We start from the raw sequence: 19,896 nt of genomic DNA, 5'->3' as shown, positions 1-19,896 counted from the left end.
TTCCTGGTCGGGGCGCTCAGATTTAAACGGCACAATTAGCAAAGCTGCTTATTTGTTTATATTTATTTGATGAGGAGTAATCAAACCAGGAATGCTGTAGGCTAATGTTTCGACAAGCGGACTTGGCTTCCGACAAGTCCCCTTGTCGAAATGTTAGTTTCAAACCATATTTCTTGTTCCACTCCTCACCATTTCAAGTTTCCATCTTGCTTTGAAGTTCTGTCTTGTTTACATTGGTTGGGACGTTCAAGAACGCCAAGTGGTCGAAATTAATCTGCAGTCCTCTACAATGCCATCACACTTAGCTCATATGTCGCTTTTGGACGTTAAATACCAAATTAGGATTTTTAAGAGCTACAGGTAGAAAACTACTCGCGGTTAGTTTACATTTCGTTCTCCGGGAAGTCGCGTACACTGTGCGAGTGCCATTGAGTGCATGTCTGTAACGTAAGGAAGTAGTACCGTGTGAAAGTACGTTTGTTTTAACCACGCAGTAATTTTAGGTGCCTTTTTGTTTGCAGATCCCTAAACTATGGTGCCATCGGCGGGCTTATTGCTCACGAAATGTTCCATGCCTTCGACGCAAGCGGTGAGAATAGGCTACTATATTATATGTTTAGGGTAGGGTACGGGGATGACTCATTCGGAGGCCAGTCATGACGAAGATTGCAGTACGAAGATTAAGACTTAGAGATTGACTCCAACCAAATAAGGAAATTTACTAGCCCGACGTTGCGGAACCAATTCGGCTCCTTCTTCAGGGGGTATTCTTCGGAGGTGGCGGTGTGCCGCATTTAAAAGGTCCGTCGTAACAAAGGAGAGGAAGGGGGAGAGAGCGTAAGGTGCGGAGACACTTGGCCAGGCACCTGTTCTAGACAGACACAATAGGTGGTAGGGTGGGGTGGGGACGGGGGGGGGGGGGGGGGGGCTTCGGCGTCGCTGGTCGGCTGGGATGACCGGTGCTGGGGTCCCTTTAGTCGCGGGAACGCGTTGACGAGGGACAGGGGGGGGGGGGGGCGAGTTGTTTTGGTGTTGCTGACCTAGAGTGGGGGTCCTTTCTTCCCTTCGTCGCGTCTGCAAGGCCATGAACATACAAAGTAGGAAGAATGCCCTTCACGCGGTTTATATTACCCGCCGTGTTCTGAATGTGCCAAGACTCGAGTAGTAGCCTTTTTCGCCAGTTTGTCTCTGTTTGAAGGATTTGGGTTTCTTGGAAAGAAATCTTGTGGTCGGCGTCTTCGGAATGTTCGGCGACGGTGCTGCGTATTCGGTTCAACATTCTGACGTCGTTTTCATGTTGTCTGATTCTTACTTTTAGATTTCTGGTTTCCCCGATGTACGACTCCGGACAGTCGGCACAGCTGATTTTATAGACGACGCCTTGAGCTTTTTCTTTTGGTGGACGGTCTTTTGGTTTAGGAATGAGGATATTCAAAGTGTTCATCGGTTTATGCGCCACTTTGAGGCCTTCTTTTTTCAGTATTCGGCTGAGAGCTTCGCTGGTACCTTTGACGTATGGGATGGACACTCGTTTCTGTGGTCGAGGGGGAGTCAACGGTTGTAGGTCTCGTAGTTTGTTTTTTCTTTTTTGTTGTCGGGTTGTTTTTCGAATGAATTCCGTTGTGTAGCCGTTCCTTTTGAGTTCGTTGAGAACCGTTCTCCTTTCTTTCTTTTGATCTGATTCCAATCTGCAATGAGTTTAGACTCTTTTCAATAAAGAATTTACGACCGATGCCTTGTGGTTTGCCGGATGGTTGGATGAGAAGTGTAGGTAGTGGCCTGTGTGGGTTGGTTTTCGGTAGACTGAGAATTTTAGATTGCCGTTGGTTCGTGTAACTTGTACATCTAGGAATGGTAGCGATCCGTTTTGTTCGCGCTCCGACGTGAACTGTATATCCGGGTCTATGGAATTTAAATGGCTCTGCAGGTTTTCGACTTGCAACTCCTTCACGATACAGAAGCAATCATCCATGTACCTGAGGAAAACTTTTGGCTTCGGGGAAAAAGTACTCAGAGCTCTGTCTTCAATATTTTCCATAGTTAGGTTAGCCATGGTGACGGAAATTGAGGCCCCCATGGGAGTTCCTTTTACCTGCTTGTAGTAGCTGCCTCGGAAGGTGAAGTAGGTATTTGATAGGCATAGCTCGAGAAGGCGGCAGATCTCGTCTACACTCAAGGGGGTTCTCTCATCGAGTGTGTCGTCGCGTTCCAGGGCATCCCTTGTTGCGGATATAGCTAACTGAATGGGTACTCTGGTAAACAAAGAGATCACATCAAAAGAGACCAGGCATTCATCATCTTCGAGGCGTACATTTGATATGAGCTTGATGAAGTTTTCGGGGTTGCGCACGTGGGATGCTGTCCTTCCAGTGAGTGGTGATATAATCTGGTGCAAGTATGTGGATAGTGATCGAAGTGGGGAGCATGAAAAGTCTACCATTGGCCGTAAGGGGATTCCGGGTTTATGGAGTTTAGGCAAGCCGTAAAAGGCTGGTGCGGACCCGTTCCTGCACATTAATTTTAGATAAAGATTTCGAGAGCTTGGGTGGTTTCAGAAAATTGCGACCAGCGTCTTATTCAGTACTGATTGGGTCCTTGTGGTAGGGTCCTTTTTTAATTTTTCGTAGTCCTGGCTGTTAAGGAGGGTGGACGCCTTTTCCTCGTAGTCCTGCGTGTTTAACACGATGGTTGAGTTTCCCTTGTCCGCTGGTAGAATTACAATGTCCCCATCTTCCCTCAGTAATCGCAGCGCTCTTATTTCGTCAGACGACAAGTTTCTTTCTCTTCGGCGGTACTTATTGCACCTTATTATGCCTATTGCTTTTATTCTGAGCGGTTCCCGTACTTTAGGGTCCAGCTGCTGGATGCCGCTTTCGAGGGCGGCGACAATCTTGGGCAGGGGGAGGTTATCTGTGGTGACGTTGAATTTATGACCTTTTGCCAGGACTGATGTCTGTTCTGTTGTGAGTCAATTTTCCCAACCAATCAATCAATTTTCCCAGCCAGACAGGTAATTCTGTCGAAATGTTTAGCTTCAAGTACGAAGATTGTAGTTGCCAAATATTTAGCTTTCAGCTCCCTAGTTACATCTGCCTCCCAACTAGAACTGGCTGTGCCTTATCGGTTAGCAGCGCTATAATGTAGTCACGGGCCACCTGAGCTCGAAAGCGCGATAAATAATGCTGGGGAAGACAAACGGCAATGGTGTGTTTTCTATAGAAAATTTTGATTTATTCGCAGCATTAGCGCAAAGGAACCAATTGCATATAATGATTGTCATCTTCCGCAACCGCCGTAAGATGTTGTTGACAGACAAAACACGAACTGCTGAGACATGAATCCAAATTAATTTCCTGATATATCGAAATACCAGTACACTGGGCTATGCTGAATTGTTAGGCAGGCTGAAGGATACTATCTACTGGTTAGTGAGGTTGCCCTCAATTTAAAGAGAGGTAGAGAAAAGTTGGGAACTACGTGACATACTTGTCAGCAATGGGGTAACAGTCGGTGGAGCTCGTGGCTAGTGCACGGAAACAAAGGTGAATATATATATATATATATATATATATATCAGCAGGGTTGTGCCCAGATTAGAATACTGAATAAAATAAGAAAGATAAAATTATTGCCTCCAGAACGCGTAATTATTTCAACACAGAAGAACAAAGACACATCACTGCACGGCATCACAATCTATAACTTCAGACCTGAAGTCAACGTGCGTGCGCGGAGTAGTCAATCAAATAACGTAGTCAAAGCTGAGATTGCATTCTGAGCAACATTTCTTGTCATATAATAAGAGCATCAAAAGAAGCCTATATGGAATATACATTAACTAGTACCATCACCTAACCTGGATTATACGTAGTAGCTAAAAAAACGGAAACTCTTTGTGTAACTACCGATGAGTGCAGAGCAGCTCAGCAAAATATCATCAGGCAAACAAGCCGCATGCTGGAGTAAAATAAGAGTAGATATGATAAAGTATCACGGGTATATATGTCACTTGAAAAACACTGCGGCATACTCAATGGCAGCGGACGTAAACTGTACACGGGACTTGACAGAATGGCAACACGTTTTTACAGCGTAAGCTGTTATGCGCTCATTCTAATAGCCGTTTCGCGTGGCGATGGTGTCCGCTGTCGCCGCCGCGGGTGGTTTCCGGTGTTCATAGCAGCTATCGCCGCGAAAAAGAAAAAAATATGCCCAGTTCCCGCCGGGTTTGAACCCGGGTCTGCTGCATGAGAATAAGTTGCTCTACCACTGATCCATGCCAGCTTTTTTTGCTTTATTACCTTCTTCGCAACAATACGTCATCATCATCATTATGATCAGCCTATATTTATGTCCACTGCAGAACGAAGGCCTCTCCCTGAGATCTCCAATTACCCCTGTCTTGCGCTAGGTGATTCCAACTTGCGCCTGCAAATTTACTAACTTCATCTCCCCACCTAGTTTTCTGCCGTCCTCGACTGCGTATCTCTTCTCTTGGTTTCCATTCTGCAACTCTAATTGTCCCAGATACCTATCCTACGTATTACATGGCCTGCCCAGCTCCATTTTTTTCCGCTTAATGTCAACTAGAATATCGGCTATCCCCGGTTGTTCTCTCATCCACGCTCCTCTCTTCCTCTCTCTTAACGTCAGGCCTAACATTTTTCGTTCCATCGCTGTTTGTGCGGTCCTTAACTTGTTTTCGAGCTTCTTTGTTAACCTCCAAGTTTCTTCCCCATATGTTAGCACCGGCAGAATGCAATGATCGTGCATTTTTTTTCTTTTCAACGACAGTTGTAAGCTCCCAGTCAGGTTTTGGCAATGCCTGCCGTATGCACTTCAACCCAATTTTATTCTTCTGTAAATTCCCTTCTCATGATCAGGGTCCCCTGAGAGTAGTTCATCTAGGTAAATGTACTCCTTTACAGACTCTAGAGGCTGACTGGCGATCCTGAATTCTTGTTCCCTTGCCAAGCTATTGAACATTATGTTTTTCTCCTGCATAGTAATCTTCAACCCTACTCTTACACTTTCTCGGTTATGGTGCTCACTCATTTGCTGTAATTCGTACCCATTGTTGCTGAATAGGACAATGCCATCTACAAACCGAAGGTTGCTGAGATATTCGCCGTTGATCCTCACTCCTAAGCCTTCGCACTCTAAGAGCTTGAATACTTCTTCTAAGCATGCAGTGAATAGCATTGGAGAGATTGTGTCTCCTTGCCTGATCCCTTTCTTAAAAGGTGCCTTTCTACTTTTCTTGTGAAAAACCAAGGTTGCTGTGCAATCCTTGTAGATATTTGCCGAGATATTCACGTATGCCTCCTGAACTGGTTGATTACGCAATGCCTCTATGACTGCTGGTATCCCTACTGAATCAAATGCGTTTTCATAATCCATGAACTACACTTAGAAAGCTAGACTGTACTCCGCAGATTTCTCTATTACCCGATTGATGACAAGGATATGATACATCGTAGAATATCTCTTCTTGAAGCTAGCCTGTTCTCTTGTTTGGCTGAAGTCAAGTGTTGCCCGGATTTTTTTTTTGGAAATTATCTTGGTGAATATTTTACACAATACTGAAAGCAAGCTAATGGGTCTATAATTCTCCAATTCTTTAACGTATCCCTTCTTATGGATGAGTATAATGATGGCGTTCTTCCAGCTTTCTGGTACACTTGAAGTGGTGGGGCATTGCGTATAAAGGGCCGCAAGCTTTCCAAGCATCATATTTTCTCCATCTTTGAATAAATCAAAGATGAAGAATCAATGATGAATCAACAATACGTACAAACGTACAAATACAAAGCAGGTCACTTGGTGCTACACAATATTATGACATCGTTTGGCTAGACTGTGCTGATTTAAAATGTCTTCAAAGAGACACCAAAGCTAAAACACACCACAGACACCAAAGCGTTAAGCTCCTGAAACCATTCTGGCCGTTCAATCATGTGCTTTAGGGCATCATCACGCCTGTACGTGAAACTTTCAATTAGGTGTTGCTTTGCAGACCTTGCATCTACGCGGGCATTCCTGATATCCATGCGCGTTTTTCACAAGCTGTTCACACATAAAAGCATTATCGTGTCAGCTGGTACTCCCCCTGCGTCTGCACATGGCAAGAAACGAATTCCGAAAGGGCTTATCGGCAATTCTTTTTTCAGATTTGATTTGAGAACGTCCCAGAAGAAATAAGGACTCCTGCAATACAAGAAGATTTGCTCGATAGTTTCGGATTTGTTACATATGATGCAGTTAAATGTCCCCGGAACCAAGAAGCCTTTACTTTGCAGCCATGGCTTCAAATGCAGAGTGCGAGAATGCAATTGAAAAAAAAAAAGATTTGCGGTGAATGTCTAACCGGTATTTTTTTCCCGTGTTTCAACACATTGCATTCAGGTCCCAAGTTATACATCGTGCGATATACAGGAAGCGCTAAGAAATCATCGACAAGGTCCCGATAGAGTTTCGTTAGCGTCGCGGAAGACAAAAAAAAATCATTCGAAAATGTCCTTTTAGTAATTAAAAGGACATAACTTCTCTCAGAATACCAATTGGTGTTGGTGTTCGTTCATTTCTTGACGAGACAACCCACTCATGCAAGGAAGAACTTAATCTCTCTTGAATAAGAGTACGTAGCAATATCTCACTTTGATCCCGTAAGAAAAAGTACCGACTAAGGATCTGTTTCAGGAAGAAATGCGTTAGCCTCAGTTTCCCATTCTTCAACGAGTGAAACAAGGTACAACGGCTAGTCTATCCCCATGTATATACTGCAAACACTCTATAAAATTCTACACCAAAACTCTTGGCATGCATAACATGTTACACGTTTGTAACAAAAAAAAACAAATCATACACTAGCTCTTGAAGACATCGAAAAATTATGCCCGCCCCATTTTGGTGTCTGGTCTCTAACTCTTTTTTATTTCTTGATCCTATACTCTGCAGTGTCACGATAATGTTGCAATGGCTCCCCAATGTTATTTCCAGTGATAACACTCCAGTTCATGTTGTAAAAATAGTCTGGTGTCTGTGGCCAGCTGCCGTGCCATAAGCTATAGGCACTCAGTCCAGCTGAGAGCACTTCGACTTGCGCCGCCAAAAGAAACAACCTCTTTCATAGTTTTATCCACACTCTCTGTATCTCTGCAAAAAATTACCACGTCATCCGCATAAGCCAGAACTCTAGACTCGATTCCTGAATACGAGTAGATAAAGCCACGAATAGATTGGCTTCTCATTATTTTCAAAGAAAACGGCTCTAAGTACAAGGCAAACAGGGGAGGCGACAAACAGCATCCTTGTTGTACTGATGACACCACTGACGCCTAATTTCCTATTATTATTTATTTCGCAGTGCAATCTTTACAAACCATTCTCACTCCGTCTGTTATCACCGAACCGGCTTTAACATGTTCTAAAAGCAGGAAAATGATATCATGGACTACTCTATCAAAAGCCTTTTCAAGATCAATTTGTATCATGGCCACTCGGCCCTCATTTTCGTCCCAACAGTCCAATATGGCCCTTGGACTATGTATATTCGAAAATATAGACCTTCCATTGATAGCACACGTTTGATGGGGGCCCATAAGTTATTAATAAAGTTTTCAATCGTCGCACCAGTACTTTAGTATAAACTTTATAGTCCGTATTTGTCAAGCTAATTGGTCTATAGGCTTCAACCGCCAAAAGCCTCGCTCAGTATTTCGCTTTAGGAATTAAAATAACGTGCGGTGTCCGACAGGGAGGCGCTTCCTTGTTTTCGTACGTGTCACTTATCACGCGGTGTAAAGCTACACCTATTCCACTTTTACAGCTCTTGTAGAAAGCCCATCCGAGACTATCAGGTCCAGGCGACTTGCCGGGACTGAGATTGTCAATCGCATCTTCAACTTCCGAAAGGCTTATTGGCCTCTCGAGCACTTCGTATACGTCATCTGATACTGTTGCCATTAAGGACAAGAAATGTCCTAAAACGTCCAATATCGCAGGTCTTTTTTCACAACAAACTTTCATAACGTGGGCTCTATCATTCCAACGTCATGAGTGACCTCCCCTTGATATCTTATGTCTGTTATTTATTTGGGAGCTGCAGGTTTTTTCTCATCACTCATTTCTCGCTTGGTTGGCGCATCTCCCATCTAAAAACGCTCTGCGCGGGCCCCTAATACCGCACCCTTGCACTTTTCTTCATCCATAACTTCAAGCTCAGACTTCCTTGATTTCTTTCGTAAGTAAGCCCGGCGAAGAGCTTTCCACGCAGAGCATGTATTTTAACCTAAGATGCAATTCCTTTACACGTTCTTTTTTTTATGCTTGACTACACATGCTCTCTCAATCGCGGTGAATTTGACGTCTGTCTTGAAGAGTTCCCGTTCTGCAATGAAAAACGCTTACCTAATTGTGCTGAGCAAATTTTCGAGCTTTTCTTGAACTGCCGTTATAAAAACTTCGCCTTGCAAAAGCTTATCCTTTAGCTTCCATATGTTCCAGTCGAATTTTGATGCTCTTTGTTTCTTTCCTATGGTTGACATAAACAAGCAAGGATCGCTAAAACTAACATGTATCATTTGATAATTTGAAAATAAAGGTACAAAGTTCAACGAGCATAAATGATGGGGATGACTTGGTAGTGCTTAGCCCAGCCCAAATACGAGGCCAATACCCTCGGATAGCCAATCAATAGCTAATCGATCAATAATCAATAAATTCTGCAAATGCTGGGGATGACTTGGTAGTGCTTAGACAAGCCCCAAAGCCAGGACTACCTAATTGCCCATCAGCTCCGCTCTCTTTAGCATTGCGCCTCCAGTGCAAGCTACGCAAATTTTTTCCCCTACATCTATTGGTTGATTCTAAGAGGCATGCGGGTGCTGCGACGCATGGTCACATCGGAATACACTTCGAAGGTAGACCTCAGCCTCCCCGTGCGACAAGACGAGAAACACGCTAGCGTATACGCTTCCTCTTCAATTATGGCTATAGCAACGGATACGCCGTGGTCAGCTTCTTATGAGGAGTTTCGGAAGCTGGAAATGTAAGAACCCTCATCAACTACGGTCCAGTGATTGCCGAGAAAAACAATTTCTCAGTTTCCAAGTATTTCGCTAGGGGCACACGAATTAAATCTGCCTCCTAATATAAGAAGAGCTGGGTGTGCCTTGCAAATGCGTAGAGCAGATAGCCCGTCGTTTATTATTTTGAGAGAACGGGTGCGAAAATACAACATGAAAATGAGGCAATTACCGCTGAGTATTAGGCGGCATATAACAAGGAATAAAATAGTTGGTTGGCGATTCAGCCTACATTTGACATCGATCAATAACAATGTGCCCCTCGGTGAGCCTGGCATTTCATTGCGAATGCTGGTACTTGGTGTGTAAATACCGGTCTTATTTCATTGTGGTGCTGTGATGTGCTCAAATTTACCCGGCGCAAGCGCGTTGTAGTACTCATCCACGTGCTGAAGGCGGGGTCACTGCTTGCGGTAGTCTATCGCATCATCCCTCACGTCAGGGGAGTATGAGGAGCCGAGGAAGACCCTGCACGCGTTGATACATTCCCCCGGATGACGTATAGACTCACATATGTGTGACGAACTTCTGTGGTCACTCGGATTTTAGGTAGACCCAGTGTATTCATGCATGGGGTGTACTTGGGCGTTTAGGGTAATTGACACGGCGTGGCTTTCGGCTGCGTGATGCGCCCCCTTTGTTATGTAATTTCAGTGATTTGTACACTTCTTAATGAAATTTTATTATCCTAAACGATTTTTTTGCATCGTCTAGATTGTCTAAATGTCCGTAATTTATTGTTTTGGTATCGTACATTTTGTTTTGATTAAAATGCTGTTCAATGTGGCTCGTGTGTTTTGTGAAAAAGAGTAGAAATCGACCTACCTAATACGGTAAAGTGCGGGTGACACTCCAAAAAATACATTGTCTTAAAAATTTCAAGACGTACGGCATAGCCAGGAATTTGGGACATTTCATTCAGTTTCCTTTTTCTGCCACCACGTGGCGTATTGACCTTAAAAAATTCGAAATTCCCGCTGTGATGTATTTCATGACGCACAACTAAAGAAAACCCAATAAGAACACCGCATATAATTAAGTGAATGATGATGAGTGGGTAATGCACCGGGAGATCATCCGGGTAACCGTGAATTGCCCGTATATTGCCCACTCGAACATGCAAATGAGTGTCAACAAATGTGTACCCTACTAAAAAATCCTATTTGATTTCAAACGGGTTTCATCAAATAGGATTATAGAACGGGACCCCGTTTGAACCTATTTAGTCCAGACCTGTTTGCCCCTGTTTGAACCTGTTTAGTCCAGACCAGTTTGTCCCCGTTTGAACCCGTTTAGCCCAGACCAGTTTGTCCCCGTTTAGTCCACTCCCGTTTGGCCCTGTTCAGTCCTGTCCTATTAAAGCGAAGCTTCGTACCTCTACCAGTCAAGGGTTCTGTCGTGTCCGTCGTTGTAATCAAAAAACGATCCCGACGAACCGCTAAATATTGCAGGTATAGCTGTATAGCTTACTTGAATTCAGGCATTCAGCGTACAACTAAGCACTCGTTTTCGCAAGAAAAACCACAAAAACAAGCTTCAAAGTGATGAGCCAACATGATGGATGATGAGGGCTGCGGGCAAACAACGGAAACAGGCTCGGCGCGGTCCGTAAGATTAGATTGCAGCTGTTGCAAAGCTTATGCAGCTGCTTGAAAGAGGGTTGACGTCATTCGAAACCCTTCCAGCCTAGTAACTGCTTCGGTTCATTTTCTAGACTACCCCACTATGGGTAGACCACGGAAAGTAAAGACGGCAGAACGTGGATTCGCGGAACGTGCATTGATTTAATCTTGGCAAAGTATGTAACTACAGTGAAAACTGAAAATTTGAGTGTATATCACACCGATCATAAAGCAGTAGTTACATTGTTGTGAAGTAATAATAAAGGCTGTGGTTTAAAGTTACGTTGTAGTGTGTGAAATATCAAGTGCGCCGCAGTCACCGTGAGGGTGGCGTAACAAGCCTCGCTTTCCAACCACCTTCACAGGGTGGATTGGCGGGCAATTTTTTTAACCCAGTCCTGTTTACCCCTGTTCGAACCTATTTATTTCCCTATTTGGGCGAGATTCCGTTACACAGGTCCGATGTCACTTAACCTAAGTCACTCTTTAAATCTATTTGGTGCACTTACGGAATTTAGATCAGCCTTGAACGATTTTTGTGTGGCCTATGAGTGCGCTTGACATGTATGACCAATAAGAGTATGCAACCTGAAAAAGATCGGTAGCTCATTTTCATATGTACTACAAGTATGCAAATGTAATTCTTGCAGGTGTACTGCATGCTTTATCATTTGTACTCATCTTACTGCAGTGTTGTGTTGCTGTCATGGTTTGTGCATAAAACAAATGTACAGCAAAGCGTAATTTTAAGTTGGAAAAATGTCGGGTGAAGAGGACTTGTAAAAGAAAGACAATACGTATACTTTACGTATGTTTTTATGTACACCCATTCAAACATTAATACTGAAGCGCTCCAATTTTAAGGTGGGGCATGTCGCACATCTGACAAGCATAGTTTATTCGAATTCCTAATGGTACTCTGACAGAAAACCAGTGGAATGTGTTGCTTTGGTGAGAGCTTGCAGGGCACCTGAAAAAGTAAAGAAAAGTCAACAATTTCTTTTCACTTAAGCAACAGGTTCACACAAAGGCAAAATCAGTTATGTTCACACAGATAAGAATGGGTAAGCATTCAGAACATAGGAGATACTAATAAATCTCACTCAAAGGTAACTGGTTTCAGGCAATTTGGCTACGATTCTAAGGGAACATGCATTACTGCGGTAGAATAAACTGTCACAATTAGCGGGCCACTGAAACAAGTGTTATAATCAAAAAGACAACTTATTCGATTAACAATAGCATTGAAGCAACAGAAGTTGTACAAGCATAAAATGCACATTTAAAAAGCTGCATGGACACGTCAAGCTAATAAATTGCTCAGAATCTAGCGTTCTGCCAGCAAAGTAAATACCGTAGTGGAATAGTGGATTTAGCATCCACCGTGTTTGGCTGGTTTACCCCATATTGATAGTTAAGAGACTTAGATGGGCTAGTTGGTTGCTGGCTTGATGGAACATTTTATAATGGTGTTTGTAGTAAATTCTGCTTCATTCTACGCCATGATGTCATTGGTAATCCGGACAGAGTGTTCCTCTGACCCCTGACAAAGTGCAATGAGCATGAGAAGGTACCGCCTCCTGGTTTTTATCTATATTGCACGAGAACACTATAATATGGTCATGCGTCGTCCAGAAGGGAACATCACCTTAGACTACTCTTGCACAGGATAGTGCTTGGTGCACCTGAGAGTACTTCTTCCGGTCTCTCTGATTATTGTCCCTTAAAGGCAATAAAATGACGCGCGATGGACGCTCGCGCGATATAGCTAGAAATGGGGGAGGCTGTACACCTGGCCTCCAAAACATGCATGTTCCTGTGTACGCATATAGTTGTCAGTTTGCTTATTTCCCATGCTCTGTGTTTCTGTGTGGACCTGCGTGCTAGGCCATGCCACGGGCTGCGCTGAATGTTTGGTATGTTATTGGTATTTTCTTCATTAACGAGTTCGGGGCCACGATCTTGTAGCAATGCATTGCCTGGTGCTGTATCTGTAGCAATGCATTGCTAGAGATACAGCACGATCAGAAATGGCATCATACAACGCATTGCTACAAGATCGTGGCCCTTAACTTATTAATGAATACCAATACCATACCAAACATTCGGCGCAGCACGCGGTACGGTCTAGCGCACAGATCCATACAGAAACACATAGCACAAGAAATAAACAAGCTGACAACTCTATGCGTACACATGAGCATGCATGTTGTGGTGCTCAGGTGTACAGCCTCGCGCATTTTTAGCCATATCGTGCGAGCGTCCATCATGCATCATTTTAGCACCTATAAGGCGCAATGATCAGCGAGACATGCAGAAGTACTCTCAGGTGCACCAAGCACTATCCTGTGCAAGAGCCGTCTAATACGATGTCCTGTTCAGGATTATGCACAACCATATTATAGTGTTCTCATGTAATATAGTTAAAAAGCAGGAGGCAGTACCTTATCATGCTCATTACATTTTGTCAGTGGTCAGAGAAAAATTCTGCCCGGATTACCAATGAGATCTCTGCCGGCCGTGAACAGTGGATGACAAGAGTGGCGTAGAATGAAGCAGAATTTGCTACAAACTTGCGATCTTGCAACTTTTGGAGATATCGCAGCTGCGTACAACGTATGGAAACCTTTGGGTGATAACATTTTCCCTACACTGTTGCAGTCAAGATTTCGAGATATCCGGAGCACAGCACAAAAGCATTGCTAGATAAAAGGTCAAATCTACATAAAGTCGATACCGAGCCACGAAAAAATTTTCGACTTAACTGATATGTTCAGATATCAGAGTCAAGGGATAATCCGGAGCCCCCTACTACAGCATGCCTCATAATCATATTGTGGTTTTAGCATGTGAAACTCAAGAATTTAATTTTTTTAGAGCAAACAGTATATGCATAAGACCAAATGCTAATATAGAATATGCTGACAGCAGCGACATAAGCAAAAATTTCATACTTTCAAGAAATTGTCAGATGGTCTGAGCAAAGATCTACTAATGCCAAAATTATGGCCATTAGTTTTAAATGGCCTATTCTGCAATACCTTCCTTACATTTAACTCAACTTATACGTGCAGTGTACATACATGGTGCTAACTACAGCTGAAAAAGATTAGCACTATTCCGTGAAGTAAGAAGTGCATGGTACTTTTTCACACAATTGCAGAGTTTGCCTTGCGATTGATAGCCTATGCAAATGGATTTAAAACTTCTTGACGTCCCTGTCCCCTGGATAGGTTCAATAGTCACATTGCGCCTCCTTTCATCAGTTTTTGGCCACAAAGTCATGCAGATAAAAACGTTACCCTGAGTTTGAACCTGTTAATGCATTCCGTTTCACAATAATGAAATTGTGGTCACAGAAAAAAAAGCTCAAGTTGCGGAGCAGAAACAGATTCCAGGGTTACACCATGGCAGCTACATACGTGGACCTTTTCTTTTACTTCAGAAGGATCTGACTGAACGCATTTTCCATGGTGCAGGTTCCTCTCGCCAGGATATCGTGAAGTATCCTGCAGTGTTGAAGTTCAGACCTTTGCACAAAACAAGCCAAATGTATAAATGAAAGGCTGCGTGACCATGCAAACTTGATGTGTGGGTCAGTTGGCATTAGTATTGCACTGCTCTCAGTGCAGATACGCCCATATTTAAAAACCACTTGATTGTGGCAAATATAAGGACCAGAGTGCTTCAGAGATATGTGAAGCTTTCCTTATTCAAATGACGGGGAACCCGTGTGTTAGCTCTCCATCAATAGAATTATTGGACATTGAGACTGTTATCATCACTGTAAAACAAATTGCGCCAGCCATGCCATGCGCCCTTTTTGTATTTCTGTCAGCAACATGCACTCAGGTTGATCTATTCTACCCCTTTCGTCCTTTGCACCATATCGCTGTGTGAGTAAAAACTGGACTTTTTCTTGGTGAAAGAGTGCTGGTTTAACACATAAACTAGATCCACGACAGTTTGCAATAAAGGAGTATAAGCATCCTCTGAAAAGATGCCCTTAAAGAACAGTGCTAAAAGAGCTCTTAAAAAAAGAACATGAGTGGTATCTGTCATAAAGGCCAACTCTTGTGTCTCTTACTTAACATATTTTTCAATACCAATATTGAGGTGCAAGCTCACCATATTATATTACCTTGCCAATGAAGCAAATCACAGCTTGACTGTCGTGGGAACAACTCGGATGTGAAGATTCGCACCAATCCGCAGCATAGCATGGTCTGCTTACACTTCATCTCCAGGCCCAGCCATACCTAAAGCAGCATTAAAACAAGTGAGCTTAGTGCCATAAGAGAAACAATATAGAAAGTGACACTGTGAACAAAGCAACATTCATTACGCATAAACAATAATAAAATGCAGACATTGTACCCATAGCTAAGTTGACTTTGAGCAACATAGCATGCACAGTAAGAAAGATCTGATGTAGGAGCCATCTACTTGAAGAATATTACTCAGAAGCCCCTTTTTTGCCGCCCCCTCCCCCTCATGCACGGATGGCTGTCTGGCTGAGTAATTAAACCTGGTTGATCCCAGGTATAGTGCAAGCAAGCGTTGTAACTTGGGGGGGCCAATCCTAATATTATTGCAGAACATGTATTCTTACAAAAGTGTTAATGTTTTTGTAACACTGGCCATCCTGCAGACCCTGCAACATTATAGCATCGATAAGGCTAATCGCATTACCCAATAAGGCTAACCAATAAGTGTCCCAAGAAGCATAACTCCGGATTTCTACCGGGAAGCATGCACTACATTTTGACAAACATGTTTTTATAGCTTCAACCCTATTTTCATCAACATAGTACAAGCTTCAAGCATCTGCACAAACTTAATGCAAAAGGTGCCATTAGGAATACCACAATAGTTTCCTATCCAATTCAGCCTTTAAAATAAACACTGGCAAGTTCATTACTTTGCCTAGAACAAATGAAGCTGTTCTGGAATTGAATAAGCCTTTTCCATACATGCGAAAATCACCACCACTATGACTTGCTTATGGGCATTTTGTAGACAAAAAACACCAAGCACAAGAGTTGAAGCTTGGGCAAGTCGGTAACTGTTCATTTTGGTGGTGCTCACAATGAACACATGTGAGGGAAATAAGCGACAGAGAGAGAGTGAAAGCGTGCTGTGCTCTATCGCTCTCTGTCTGACCGTGACTTCCTTGTTATGCGTACACTGTGGATGCTCCATCTGCCTGTTCCTTATCTCTTTAGTATGTGTGCACAGTGAATACCATTGAAAGGAACATAGAGACGAAATAATGCTACAATGAGCAACAAACGTGCCTTCCGATGCAGCACATCCTTATGCGACACAATTTTCTGGCAACATCCTAAGCCTGCTATTGCACTGAAAATGGCTTATTTGAGCTGCTGTACAAGAGAAGTTTGCTTTTACAGAAGACTGATGACATTTGTTCAATGATTTCGACAAACTTGTGGTTATGCAGTAATGTGAAAAGGTGGCATCATTAAAAGCCACCTTATTTTTTGTGTAAAAAAATTAAATTACATCATGGGGTTTTACATGCCAGAACCACAGTCTGATCATGAAGCGCGCCGTAGTTATTAGTAGAAGCGAAAAGTAGAAGCGCGCCGTAGTTACGGCGCGCCATGAAGCGCGCCGTAGCACGCCAAATTATTCCGGACTCCGGAATAATTTGGACCACCTCGGGTTTTTTAACGTGCGCCTACATCCAAGTACACAGGTGCTTTCGCATTTCACCCCCTTGGAAAGGCAGCCAACACGGCCACGATTTCATCCCGAGACCTCGTGCTTAGAAGCTCAACGCCATAGCCATTAAGCAACCATGGCAGGTATGCAAAAAAAAAGCATACAGTCAACTCCACAGATCAGGCTAGAATAAATAAGCAACAGTCAACAAGCTGAACCTTTGCATTCTTGCTTTGCATAATGGTTGAGGTAAAAACAATTGCCGAAACATTCTATATGCACTCAACACGATTTGGAGAAGACAGCATATGAGAGTTAAAAATGATGAAAGGGAAATGTTTAGAGTAGTGCTTTAATGCTGCAATGGTTTTTGTCAGTGCGCCAGTGAGCACAGTATTACTGAGGTAGCTGCTGAAGATAATAGATCCTCGTTATGACTTTTTAGGGACTGATTTCCATGGTTTGTTGCATGCCTCAGGAATTTACATATTTATTTATAACATACCTCATAGGCTCCAGTGGGAGTATCGCGTGAGGTCGTAGGAAAAAAATTTTGAACTAACGAGGAGAACATTCAACAAAAGAACTCATACAAAAGAAGAAAAAAACATACTCTCTCACAATGTGGCTGCAAATCAGGCAGCTAGCTTATAAAAACAAAGCAATTAGAAACAGTTTCATACTGGTAGTGCTTGAGGAGACAGAATGTTAGATTCTGAGCTTCGAACACATTAAGCCACCTTTTGTGGAGTTTTGTTCCGAGGTCCCGTTCTCTCTAGTATTATGGGAATCAATAAGCCCGCTCCCCCCCCCCCCCCATTTTTTTTTAAATGTAATACACAATTAGGACAACTTACGGAAATATAATTAAGAACACCGAATTTGCACATGCACGTATGTTAGAAGAGAGAGAAACGGAAGTCTACAAGAATGCGTAATAACAAAGGTAACCAAAGCCCTGCTGCTTTTGTTGGGCAAATCATAGCAAGACATGAAAGGATATGCATGCCTCACAAGATGGTCCCTAAAAAAATTTCTCACAATGCAGTCAGTAGGGAGCACATCATGCATTTCTACAATAGCCTCCAATTACATATAACTCAGAGGAGGCTACTTAAATGAATTGATTAAACTGAAGGTAGGCCAGATTCAAAATATGCGATTCAAGTAGACCGAAACTGCAAGTTATGAATATGGCATATTCATAGCAACAGTGCTGTACATTATGTCATACATGGCAACCTTTGAAGTTTATATTTTGTAAAAATTCTGCAGACAAAAATTTTTTATTGGCGAGATAGCACACATGACTTTAAAGCTTCCTCTCAGCACCCACAGTGTTTCATTGATACACACATAATTAACCATTATCTAACTTGAGATATGGCACACAAAGCAGCAGCGAACTTGAAACACCAGAACTGGCAACACTGTTTTATATCACAGAGCGCATTTTCAGTGTTCTTGCTGCTGGATGGATGGATGGAAACAACTTTATTCAAATCCGGTGAAGTTTAGTGACCCGGGCTCAGGTCTCCCATGAGGGGACTTCGAGGCCTTGCCTCGTCGCCGCCTCCCGGGCCCGCTGGACTGCCCACTCTTGTGTCTTGAGGTTGGAGCTGCGCAGAGCGGCGGCCCACTTCGACGCAAGAGCCTCCGGAGCTACTGCCATTTTCGCTGCTATAACAGGACACTCCCACAACATGTGTGAGAGTGTCGCTCTAGTTGCCTGACATAACTTGCAAATAGCACTCGGGTATTGCGGAGGGAAAATGTGCTGCAGTCGCACCGGACTGGGGAAGGTGTGTGTCTGCAGTTGTCGCCAGACGACTGTCTGGCAACGTTTCAGTTTGGGGTGAGGTGGGGGCAATATCCTCCTGCCTAACTGCTGCCGATTTAGCCTGTTTAAGGAATTTATTTGAACAAACTGGCCTAAAGCAAGTGTCCCCTCTGGTATACTCGTTAGAGATCTTCACGAAAAATTCAGGAGAGTTTACAGGTATGAATTATACCAACAAAACCTACAGCTTGTGTAAGTGGCAGGGACCGTTTTGTACACACCTTGTCGCAGCATGCAGATCAGGTGCTTTGCCGTGCTGTTCCGGCTGCAGAAATGTCTTAGGTTCCTATGCGTTGTAGAGATGCCTCTGGTTCACGAAATCTTGACATCCCTAAACAATAATAAATGTTCAATTTACTATAATCCCTGCTGAAACTGCAAGCTTGCGAGTTAACAAGATCATGTTACATTCTGAGAAGTCTCATACAACCAACTACACGAAGCTGCATCTGGTTGTGCAAACATCTGATTGTTACATCACGGGTGGTTATTTAACATGAAATGAAACTGCAGCAAACATAAATCTACTATCAAAAGCTTCACACAAACGAACATCTGTAGTAAGTGAAATGTGAATTGTACTAAGAAGAAAATTACTTAGCACATGAAGTGTTCTAAAATCGAATTTCTTTATGCGGTGGAACAAAGCATTGTCTCGAAGGACAATCCACTGGAAATTACAAGAACAAACGCCCTATTTTTCAGCAGAAAAAAAATTGATGAAAAAGAAACACTGCTGTTGTAATCTCCGTTTCAGTGAAATAATCAAACATTTACAAACACACGCAAACACACAGGTCACCCAACACAAGAAATACAGCCTGTCTGGCGACGCTATATGTAGGAGAATTCGCATACAAGCTAAAATCTGGCCATGCGTCAGACACAACAATCTAGTACCATCTCGCGCAGCCGTTAGCTGACGTACAGCCTCCCGCATTTTTAAGTATATCGCACTAGCATACTATGAAATAGGCGTGCGTCGTCCTGAGAAGAGCAGCTTAGCAGATGACGCTTGCGCTGGAGAGTTCTTTATGCGCGTCTGCTTACTTTTGTCGGTCTCACTAAGTATCGCCGTCGAAGGCGCTAAAATGACCCATGATCGACGCTCGCGCAATATAGGGCCGTATTCTGGAACGTTCACCTAGGCGAACGTTTCAGAATACGGCCTATGGTTACAAATGCGGAAGGCTGTACTTCTAGAAATACCTATACAGAACTTATGTACACAAGCAGTAACTTTCCTGGTTGAATTATTTCTTTACCATTCAGGTCAAACAATCACCGGCACTAGCATACGTTATAGCAGAAAGCAAATCACCCGCCGCGGTAGCTCAGTCAGCAAAGGCGTTGCGCTGCTGAGCTCGAGATCGCGGGATCAAATCCCGGCCGCGGCGGCCGCATTTCGATGGAGGCGAAATGCAGAAACACCCGTGTGCTTGCGTTGTAGTGCACGTTAAAGAACCCCAGGTGGTCAAAATTAATCCGGAGCCCTCCACTACGGCGTGCCTCATAATCAGAACTGGTTTTGGCACGTAAAACCCCAGAAAGAAGAAGAAGAAGAAGAAGCAGAAAGCAAATACATGATAACGCTCCTGGCAACGTCCAATAAGTTTCAGGAGATTTTTCGTGAAACTGTTTGCTAAATGTGCACTGCGACATG

General features: G+C 43.3%; 1 protein-coding gene across 1 annotated transcript in view; it reads left to right on the top strand.

The window, feature by feature from the left end:
- The window catches only part of LOC119439969 (neprilysin-like), a 500,589-nt gene that overhangs the window by 389,736 nt on the left and 90,957 nt on the right, over nucleotides 1-19,896 (top strand). Inside the window, exon 12 of the mRNA XM_049662689.1 lies at nucleotides 522-589. Coding sequence (XP_049518646.1) covers nucleotides 522-589 — 68 coding nt within the window. The remainder of the gene's footprint in view (nucleotides 1-521; nucleotides 590-19,896) is intronic.

The sequence above is a fragment of the Dermacentor silvarum genome, chromosome 2 (genome assembly GCF_013339745.2).
Source record: "Dermacentor silvarum isolate Dsil-2018 chromosome 2, BIME_Dsil_1.4, whole genome shotgun sequence".
Classification (NCBI taxonomy): domain Eukaryota; kingdom Metazoa; phylum Arthropoda; class Arachnida; order Ixodida; family Ixodidae; genus Dermacentor; species Dermacentor silvarum.
The sequence above is the reverse complement of the archived record's forward strand: the minus strand, read 5'-3'. Positions and strand labels throughout refer to the sequence as shown.